This window comes from Gadus morhua, chromosome 19, assembly GCF_902167405.1.
Source record: "Gadus morhua chromosome 19, gadMor3.0, whole genome shotgun sequence".
NCBI classification, from domain to species: domain Eukaryota; kingdom Metazoa; phylum Chordata; class Actinopteri; order Gadiformes; family Gadidae; genus Gadus; species Gadus morhua.
The window spans coordinates 15,942,175-15,952,787 of NC_044066.1; the positions used below are offsets into that span (position 1 = coordinate 15,942,175).

Genomic DNA, 10,613 nt, shown 5'->3' on the forward strand with positions numbered 1-10,613 from the left:
TAGCGTAAATTTAGCACCAAGTTAGCATCAGTGAACTCACTTCAGCTTAACTTTGACGTAAATTCAGCGTCAGTTTAGCGTCAGTTCAGTTCAGTCTCTTCATCAGAACTTTAACATAAATTCAGCGTCAGTTTGGCATCAGTTTAGGGTCAGCTTCGAGAAATGTTGGCGTCGGTTGAGCGTACATGCTAGTGCTTTTGAACTGTTGGGGGATGGGGGGAGCTGTGGGGGAGCTGGGGGGGATTTGGGGGGTTGGTAATGCACTCTGCAAATGTTCCTGTTGTCCTTCCCACCTGGCGGCCCCCAGCTTTGGGGGTCCGTCTCCCCCCCCTGATCACAGGACGTGGTAGATGGGCCTGGGGCCCGCGGGGCTCTCGGGGGACAGGGGCTGGGAGTCAGGGGAGCAGGAGTAGCCGTCGCTGGGGACCCCCGGGGGCCCGGCGTGGGGGACCTCCACGGAGGTGAGGCGGTCCACGATGCTGGAGAGGCACTGCAGGCTGGAGGCCCCGGCCGCCTTGCTGACCTGGCCGTCTGGGGGAGGGAGGGACAGGGAGAGACGGGGTCAGGTTTGGTGCTGCTGTTTATTGACAGGTTGCGACGTATTTTACTTGGGTTTGGCAATGTGAATATATGTTAGTATATAGATTATATGAGAGAGAGAGAGAGAGAGAGAGAGAGAGAGAGAGAGAGACAGAGACAGAGACAGAGACAGAGACAGAGACAGAGAGAGAGAGAGAGAGAGAGAGAGAGAGAGAGAGAGAGAGAGAGAGAGAGACAGAGAGAGAGAGAGAGAGACAGTGAGAGAGAGAGAGAGAGAGAGAGAGAGAGAGAGAGAGAGAGAGAGAGAGAGAGAGAGAGAGAGAGAGAGAGACAGAGACAGAGACAGAGACAGAGATACAGAGAGAAAATCAGAGACTGAACTTGGATCAGTCGCTGACCATCAACTGAAAATATTTTAAATTGCAGCATATGAAATCAAAAAAAAAAAAAAAGTAAAGTTAAACTTTTAATATTAAACTTTAAATCCGTAGCGTACACAAAAAAACAAAAACATGTTTGCAGTAGTTCTTGTAGGAACACGGCGGTCCAGCATGCCATTGCTGTACCACTTCTAGATGTGTATCTAATGACGATTAATTATTTTGAAGCAAAGGGGGCTCACCATTCTTAACGTAACAGTAGCCGCCGCTGTAGAGGGCGGTCACTTGCGGCCATACGGGGCTGTTGCAGTCGGCCTGGAGGAGGAAACAGAGATCAAAACAAACCGGGGTTAGGATCAAAACACAACGTGTTCCATGTCACTCATCGACCACTCGCCCCACATCCTAAAGCCCCCCCGAAAAGAGGTTTCAATCCGCGGAAAACAGCCCCACATGACCGCCGAATACAAGCCAGCGAGCGGAAGAGCGAGGAATGGATAAACACAGAGCAGGAACGAAGAAAAGGAGCAAAATAAAAAAGAGAAATCTTATAAACGCTAATAAATCCCACACGTGTTTTTTTTTTTAGTTTACAGAGAGAATGGGGTAGTGGTGGTGGTGGGGTTTGTGGAGTGGGGGGTTATTTCACAGCAACTTCTAAACCCCCCCCCCCCTCCCCTCCCCACACCCACACACACACACACACACACACCCGCACACACACACACACATACACACACACACACACACACACACATACACACACACACACACAGTCCATGGCAGCGTGGAACCCAAGCGTTCTCGGGGGCCACGGCTCTCGCGGTTGGCGTGGCCAATCGATTGGAGCCCAGTGGAAGCAACACCAGCGCTGGGTGCAAGATGACACTTTCTCCCAGTAAATCTACCAGAAAACCCTGGCAGGGGTGCAGGACATGCGGTCATGGAGGCAGACGGGTGGAATGCAGAGGGGGCAGGTGACCCCTGGTTCTGTTCTGGTCAGGCCTGATGTAAGGTGGATTCGAGCGGGATATTTTATGAGCGACTATTAAATGTCTGGCGATTGAGGAAGCAATGATTTCCATGCCATGCCGCCATCACTATGAGGCTATTGTTTCAGTTTTAGTTTCGGTCCGGCACTTGGCAGAAGGTCGCCCTTTATTGTGAAGGATATTGACGCTCGCACGCACACACATCAGCTCTCTACACACAAACAACAACAACAACAACAACAACAACAACAACAACAACAACAGGCAGAGAGACGTTCTATTTCGCATAATGTGGACCAAACAGTTAAGGGTGAAGCTAAGACTACGGGGGATTCAGCGTTCAACCCGGGAAACTTCTACATTTTTCATCAGGCACTGATGAAAACAAAACACACAATAAATGCCCAAACTCCATTACGTTAATAATTCAAACAAGGACTCGGCCCCGAGAACAACCCCAGGCCGATTCTGCTCCGTAAATGGAGGCTGAACGGCGTCGTACAACGCCCAGCAAAGGGCCTCCTCCCCTGCCTTTCCTCCCTGCGCCTCGAGGAACACGCAGCGTACGAAGCAAGGGGGCACGGAGCGAACGTGAACCCTGGCGCTTTGAAGTCCCAGCCCCTGTTTACTGCTCAGGGCTGCATCGGGAACCGATAGAGCCATGAAGAGAGGCTCGGGGGTCGGGCGGAGGGGTGGAGGGGGTCGAGGGCGGCGGAGGAGGAGGAGGAGGAGGTGGGTGTGGAGGGATTGCCGCGAGGGGGAGAAGGTAAAGGTTCTCACCATGCTGTCGGAGCAGCTGGACAGCGGGCTCCCGGGCTCTGAGCAGCTCTGGCCGGGCAGGGCGTAGTACTGCTCCACCTGCTCGTGCAGCAGGTCCTGCAGGCTCTCGATGTACTGGATGGCGTTGCGCAGGATCTCCACCTTGGGCAGACGCTGGCTGGGGTTGGCCGAGGTGCAGCGGCGCAGGGCCTCGAAGGCGTGGTTCACCTTCTTGAGCCGCCGGCGCTCCCGCATGGTGGCGGCCCGCCGTCGGTCCATGGTGGTGGGCTTGCGCTTGCAGGCCTTGCAGGCCCACTGCAAGCAGTGGCCCGGCTGGTGGTCCGCGCCCGGGACCCTGAAGTGCTCGTCCTCCTCGGAGCCGGCCAGCTCCAGGCCCCCGCCGCCGAAGTCCAGGCTGTCCGGAGAGGAGGCCTCGTCGTAGTACCCCTGGGAGGGAGAGAAGAGATCCATGGGGCCTCCGATGGTTCTTCTTCTTCTTCTTCTTCTTCTTCTTCTACTTCTTCTTCTTCTTCTGGTTCTTCTTCTACTCCTGCTTCTTCTTCTTCTTCTTCTTCTACTTCTTCTTCTTCTTCTGGTTCTTCTTCTACTCCTGCTTCTTCTTCTTCTTCTTCTTCTTCTACTTCTTCTTCTTCTTCTGGTTCTTCTTCTACTCCTGCTTCTTCTACTTCTTCTTCTACTTCTTCTTCTTCTTCTTCTTCTTCTTCTTCTTCTTCTTCTTCTTCTTCTTCTTCTTCTTCTTCTACTACTCCTGCTTCTTCTACTTCTTCTTCTTCTTCTTCTGGTGGACGTGAGGGGTGAAGGCGGGCAGCAGGGTAGGAGACAGCAGTGTAGGCGGAGGGCCGCGGTCTCTCGAGATGCCCGGGGGGGAGAGGAGGCCTCTGAGTGATATGAAGGGGCCGTTGCCACCGGGGCCTTCCCTTTATATGCCCTGGGGGCCAGAGCCCGGGGCCCACATTGGTCAGATCTAATTACCATGGCCCATTGGCCCAGCCGGGAGGCAGGCGAGAGGTTAGCTCGACTCCCCCTCCCTCCCTCCCTCCCTCCCTCCCTCCCTCCCTCCCTCCCTCCCACCCGCCCTCACCCCTATCGCTAACCCCTCGCCCCCCACACCCACCACCCCCACCCCCTCCCCCACCAACCCCCAGAACCCTGCAGAGATTTCCCACATCTGCCCCTTAGTGATGTTTTTCCCACTCACCACCACACGTTCTTTTGTTTTTTTTTAGGGCCCTCTCTCCAGCGCGACCCCTGATGACTAAAAGCTCCAGAATTTCAGTGAGGGGGGGAAAACCGGCTTACACCGATTTTTAACCTCAACACACGGCCGCGTTCTCTCGTGTGCCCTTTTGACGTCAACCGTAAAACGACTTTGTGTTTTTTCCGTTCGACTCTTTCGTTTTATTTTCGGTTCCGCCGGAGACCCCAGCGTTTGCAGATGCAGCCCAGCTGCAGAGCGGGAGGTGTAACATTTCAGAGCGGCCGGCGGTAAGCCTTCTCTGAACACCCCTCAGCCATCATCTAAGGTGTCACGGACAGGGGGGTGTCTGTGTTTGCGCAAGCTCATTAAGGGAGTAATTAAAATAATTAGCAGCACTACGCCACTTCATGGACCAAATTTTGACCGTTAAATGAAGTGCCTTGTAGTGCTTTTATTTTCCAGGAGGCCCACAACAGATGGACACATGGACCCTAGAAGGTTTGGCCCTTATTGTGGAGGAAAGAAATATGTAAATGGAGTGTCATAGGCCTAGTGGAACAGAACTAATCATTATCTCATAATTCATTTAGATAACTAATTAAGAGAAGTCATTATACAAATACGTTTTGAAAGTGATTTTTACTTTTTAAATGCTCCCTAAATAACTGAAAGTGAACACATTTACTGGAAACGTTATGAATCCAACGATATTAAATATGACGAATATTACAGAGAATGCGTGTTAATTTGATTGGGGGAACCAACGATGTGAGACGATGGGAAAACCCTAGAGCAGATGACGCAGTCGTAGCAGGGATAATTACTTTAGCGGCGTTGTTGACAGCTTACAAGGATACAATACGGATATTTCTCACAATGTGTCAAAACGTTTGGCGTGGTGGGCAATCTCTGGGAACGACGCGCACCTAAGAAAACACAAGACGCACCAGAAGCACAGCTCTCAGCCACTGGAAGGCCAGTGGGGAGGGTTTGGATGGCCCTGCGAAGCTTGTATTGCGCACAGCTGAGGAAGACATTGTGCCGGGTGTTCGCTTGTGCTTGTTCGAGGGTATGCTTGTAGCTGACGTTGAGATCAAAGGGGATCACGGTTTGGGAACCACGAGAAATCCTCGCGAGGAGCCTTTGATTTAAATGACCCGAGCACATGGTCAGATCGCGTAGTAGGCTTACATCCCAAATGAAGACACTTCCGTGGTTCTCTAGCAGTCTGACCAGGAGCGCTTTCTTTTCTTTTTTTCTCTCGCTCCATGTGTTTGTTTTTTTACGGATCAGTGGTGGAGTTGTTGTCAAGGGTCAGAGCCGGAGTTAAGTGTAGGGGCAGGAGGTGGTGTTTTTATGTCCCTCTTCCTCACGTCTGAAAGCCTTAATTCTTCTAAAGTGTGCATGCTCTGATTCGGTGTGAGTGACGTGGTGTATCTCCATTCCGGCCTCTGACGCCACGGTTTGATTTAAAACTGGAATCCGTCTGCCTCGCGTCGATTACACGTTTAACTCAGGATTATCCAAAAAACAAAAAATAAAAAATGGAAAATAACAAGACACAAAAAAGATTATAAAATAAATAACAAAAAGTAAAAATGTAGGCCTATAACATAATCTGTATAGCAGATTACAGTAAGAAAAGATATTGCGATTTTTACAAAGTAAAAAATCTATTAAAAAACGTATTTGTATAATGCTGTCTCTTAATTAGGCCTAGTCGTTGTCTAAATGAATTATTAGTTCTCGTTCCACCAGGCCTATTAGTTACCATCCAGGCGAAACACAAGTCCTTTTCTCCTAAGAAACCAGTGTCTTGGGTCATCCTCCGCGGCCATGACTAACACCAGTGATTGGCAACAGCACTTGTCTGGCAGACGTCGGAGGTGAACTCCAGCGTTCTGGAGAGAGACAAGGCGTCCACCCTCCAGGGGCTTAGAGCTTCCTATAAACCCACCCCCTCCCGCTGAATCCCTGCTTTTAAAACATAACTTTCTCTCGGCCAACGGATGTAAACGCTGCCATCGGCGATATGGAGATCCCTCGTAAAGTTGGGACAAGTCTGGACTTTCCATCCATATCCCCTCGAAGCAGGCAGTGGAGAAAGTGTTGGTTTAAATCCTTTTATAAAGAAGGATTAACATTATCATCCTTGTTGCAGCAGTATAGGCCTAGAAATAACTACAGTGTCAGTAGTAGTGTGAGCATAGTGGAAGTAGTACTTTTTAATTGCTATTCCTTTAATAATCATATTTGAATGTCTTTAATCGCATAAATATACTCTTTGACAATGCATGCTTCATATCTAAACACAAGCTGGATTCTTGCTCTGTTTCTGATTAAATTATTTCAACACACACATCTATTTTTGATCACATTGTTTCAGACACACAATTAAACATTGACTCTGAGTGAAGCCACTAATCATTGTGTGTGATTTCTTTGCATCGCTGTAAGCTTCTTGATAAAACACAATGGTTTTTGGGCTGGTTTTCGAATGGCACTACCACACAAATCTATTTCTGATCACATTGTTTCTGCCACACAATTAAACTGATTAAAATGGAAAATCTATTCCACGTTCTTGAGGCAACTAATCCGAAGGTTTTGGTTATTTCCCCTGCAAGTCTTTGCATCATTGTGAGCTACTAGGTAAAACGCTGTTGTTTTTCGGGTGGTGTTCGAATGCTACTTTACAAATAAAGATATCAGTGTTGTGATTTCCCCCAGCAGAGAGGGAGGAGGCGAGGGTGGGGTAAGGAGGCCTGCAGTCTGATAGAGACAGCGGGCTGCCCAGCTCCCATTAAAACTACATTACTGGGGGAGCTCTCGGGTTTCTGTCTGGCGGTGGATTCTGGGTATAAAATATGCGGAGACTTTGAAGGGAAGGACTGGAGAGGGGTATTATAGGCCTGGATTATGCTTTTCAAGCCTCCAAGACCTAATAGCGCCAATTTCTTTCTGTTGGTATTTTTTTCAACCCTCTGAATTTGTTGGAGCATATTTTATTAATGTCTCTACTTTCAGAGAAAGAAACACAGTGTTCTGCCGGCCTGAAACCTCCCTCTCATCGGGAAATGTGTGGGTGTTTATTTGTGTGGATGCATATATGTGGGCAGGAACATTTATTTGTTGTCTGTTTGTGTGCATAAGTATTTGCATGTTGTGCAAATGTGTGTGTTTGTGGGTGTGTGCACCTGTTTGCATAGGATAGTGTGTGTTTAATGTTATTTCTCCATATGTGTGAATGTTAGCATGAATGCATGTTACCTTGTGTGTATATTGTTTTTTGTGTGTATGTGTTTCAGTGTGTATGCTAGTGTTATGGCTATGGTTATGGCTTGTGTCAGTGTATTTTTGTGTATGTTAGAATGTGTGTCTATGTGTGTATTTTAGTATTTGTCTATATGTGTGTATGTTAGGATGTGTGTGTGTTAGTTTGTGTACATTAGTCTGTGTGTCTATGTGGGTATGTTAGTATGTGTGTATGTTGGTCAGTTTGGCTGTGTGTATGTAAGTCTTTAAGTATGTGTGTGTCTATGTCTATGTGTGCGTGTGAGTCTGTGTGTCATGTGTGTCTATGCGTGTGTTTGCCTGTGTGTCTTTGTGTGCATAAGTCTGTGTGTCCATGTGTGTGTGAGTCTGGGTGTCTTTGTGTGTGTGAGTCTGTATGTCCATTTGTGTGTCGGTATGTGTATTAGCCTGTGTGTACATGTGTGTATTAGCCTGTGTGTCCATGCGTGTGTTAGTCTTTGTGTATTAGTCCATGTGTCTGTTAGTCTGTGTGTCCATGTGTGTATTAGTCCATGTGTGCATTAGTCCATGTGTGCATTAGTCCATATGTGTGTGAGCGCGTGGAGCGATGAGGCGTGCCCCCAGAGGTCAGCCTGACCCTGGCTGTCGTCCGCAGAGATCTAAGGGAACAACGGGTCACTCTTGATCCTGACGCAGAGTCACGCCGTCGGTGGCAGTGGCACCGCGGGCCGCCACGACACCGTAAACAAGCGCTCCCCTCGGCCCCGCGTCTCAGATGGACGCGTGACAAACAAGGCTTGATGAATTCACACACACGGCCGTGAATGGTCCGCGCCGCCATTTTTAACTGGAATTAGATTGCATGTAAACAAGCTTGAGGAGCGCGCGTGAAGATGCTAGCCAGCCTGCTGAGTGGGATTAGGAGGCTAATGGATGGGCGGGCTTCATTACCCCCGGTGGGCTTTGAACCTCACACCCGCGCTCACCAAGTTTCCATATGCCAACGCGTGATGGAAGAGGCGCTCCACGTTTAGAACTGACTCAAGTTACAGTTGGGGCTAGGCTAGGCTAGGCTAGGCTAGATGCGTGTCGGTTGGGATACTGACAAGAGGGCATGCAGAGGCATGTTTTAGAGGCTGGTTCGGAGTGGTTTTATATATTTTCAATGTGTTGATTGTTCATGGGGAGACTTATTTCAGCAAGAACGTTCTAGGCTACACACAATGTATTGATGCTACCTAGCATAATAAAGATGCTCTACTTTATCTTGAAAAATGTTTTTATTTATCTGTCTTTTATGTATAAATATTGAAGTACAAGATTTCCTTCGTTTCAAGGGATGTTTTTTATATAAAAAAAGACATTTAAAAATCAATTGTTAAAAAATATATACATATCAAATTTGTGCCTATGAAAGAGCTGTTTGGTAAAGTAATGATTATCTTATGCGGCTCAAGTGAATAGAAACAACAAACAAAAGCTAGAATGAATAAGTGAAATGGGAATACTAAACAACAACAACAACATTAATCATCCAATCCAGGAAATGGATCAAAATGAAGCGACACGATTGGTTGAATATACCGCCGCGTTAACCAATAGTTTCAGTGTTCTGAGGCCTCCGGGTTCAGCTGTATCTTCTCTTCCTGTGAGATGCTGTTTACAATGGACGAAAGGTGAAGAAGGCTGGGGGCGCTTGACATCTCGTTACCTGGGAAACAACATCGATAAACAAAACACTGTCTTAATTCATATCCAATTTCATGGACGCATTCAGATCAAGCATAAACACATTCAGTTTTAGATCCGGTATACACATTTCAATCCAGTATAAACTCATTCAGATTCGGATACAATCTGAACACATTCAAATCCAGAATAAACACATTCAGATTCACATCCAATTTAAACACATTCAGAATCACATCCAGTATAAACACATTCAGAGTTTGATTGCGTATAAAAACCAGTATGAACACATTCAGAATCAGATTCAGCACAAACACACACAGAGTCTGAATCAGCATAAACACATCAGAGACTGATTCAGTATAAACAGATCCAGAGTCTGATTCAGTGTAAACACATTCAGTCTGTTTCAGTATGAACACATTCAGCTTAGTGTAAGCACATTCAGATCCAGATCCAGTCTAAACACATACAATAACACGACGTGTGAATTATTTGCATTGATCCCTGCCTACCTGCTTTGTGATTGGTCATGGGAGCGTTGGAATGGTCTGCAGAGGTCTGCAACTTCTGGGAAGACTTCTTCCAATGGTACCTGCCACTCACCACCTGTGCAAATAACAAGTTTAACATCGTCTTCATATAACGCAAACTACGTGGTTCTAGTAGTTGTAGTAGTATTAGAGGTGGTAGCAGTAGTAGTATAAGTTGTTGTCATAAACATAGAGGTAGTCTTAGTTGTTGATGAAGTAGTATTAGTTACAGTTGAAATGGCAGTAGCAGTAGTATTATAAATAGTAGTAGTAGTAGTAAAGTAGTAGCAGTGGTAGAAGCAATATAAATAGTAGTAGTAGTGGAGTAGTAGCAGCAGTAGTATTATAAATAGTATTGGTAGTGGTAAAGTAGGTAGCATGGTAATAGTGGTAGCAACAGTATCACTAACAGCAGTAGCAACAGTAGTAACGTTAGCGGTGGTAGAAGTATGCCATTTCTGTGTTATCTTTCATCATATTGAGTGACCATCGCTGATCTCAAATCAATCACAATAGTTAACAACATTGGCATCTATCTATTTATCGATCTATATGTCTAACAATTGATCTCTCTCTCTGTTTGTCTGTCTGTCTGTCTGTCTGTCTGTCTGTCTGTCTGTCTGTCTGTCCGTCCGTCCGTCCGTCCGTCCGTCCGTCCGTCCGTCCGTCCGTCCGTCCGTCCATCTGTCTCTCTGTCCCTCTCTCTCTCTCTCTCTCTCTCTCTCTCTCTCTCTCTCTCTCTCTCTCTCTCTCTCTCTCTCTCTCTCTCTCTCTCTCTCTCTCTCTATCTATCTGTCCATCTATCCATCTGTCTTTCTGTCAGCCAGCCAGTCAGCCAGTCAGCCAGTCAGCCTGTCAGCCTGTCCGTGCGTCCGACTCTCACCCTCCACCACAACAACCCAACCCCCCCCCCGACGCTCAGAGCTCCTTACGTTGTGGTCCTTGGCGCCGGGCGGCCCCCCGGCCCCGCCCGCCTCGGCGCGGTCCAGCGTCTGCAGCAGGTCCTGCAGCTTCTCGATGTAGCTGATGGCGCTGCGCAGGATCTCCACTTTGGGCAGCCGCTGGTTGGGGTTGGCCACCGTCTTCTTCTTCAGCGCGTCGAACGCCTCGTTGATCTTCTTCAGCCGCCGCCGCTCCCGCAGCGTGGCCGCCTTGCGCCGGTCGCTCGGCGCCGACTTCCTCTTGCACGTCTTGCACGCCCAGACCAGACACTGGCCCTCGCAGTGGGGCCGCAGCCCCGGGGGGG

The 10,613-nt window shown here is 48.1% G+C and overlaps 1 protein-coding gene across 1 annotated transcript in view; it reads right to left on the reverse strand.

Moving 5' to 3' along the window:
* Positions 1–279: 279 nt before the first annotated feature.
* Positions 280–10,613, reverse strand: part of LOC115532658 (serine/arginine repetitive matrix protein 2) — a 10,725-nt gene continuing 391 nt past the window's right edge. The window contains exons 1-8 of the mRNA XM_030342536.1: positions 10,300–10,613; positions 9,350–9,443; positions 8,765–8,856; positions 7,764–7,804; positions 4,766–4,816; positions 2,693–3,620; positions 1,163–1,235; positions 280–531 (exon numbers count right to left, since the gene is read on the reverse strand). The exon at positions 10,300–10,613 is cut by the window's right edge and continues 391 nt beyond it. Of these exons, the coding sequence (XP_030198396.1) occupies positions 335–531; positions 1,163–1,235; positions 2,693–3,620; positions 4,766–4,816; positions 7,764–7,804; positions 8,765–8,856; positions 9,350–9,443; positions 10,300–10,613 (1,790 nt within the window). The 3' untranslated portion in view covers positions 280–334. The remainder of the gene's footprint in view (positions 532–1,162; positions 1,236–2,692; positions 3,621–4,765; positions 4,817–7,763; positions 7,805–8,764; positions 8,857–9,349; positions 9,444–10,299) is intronic.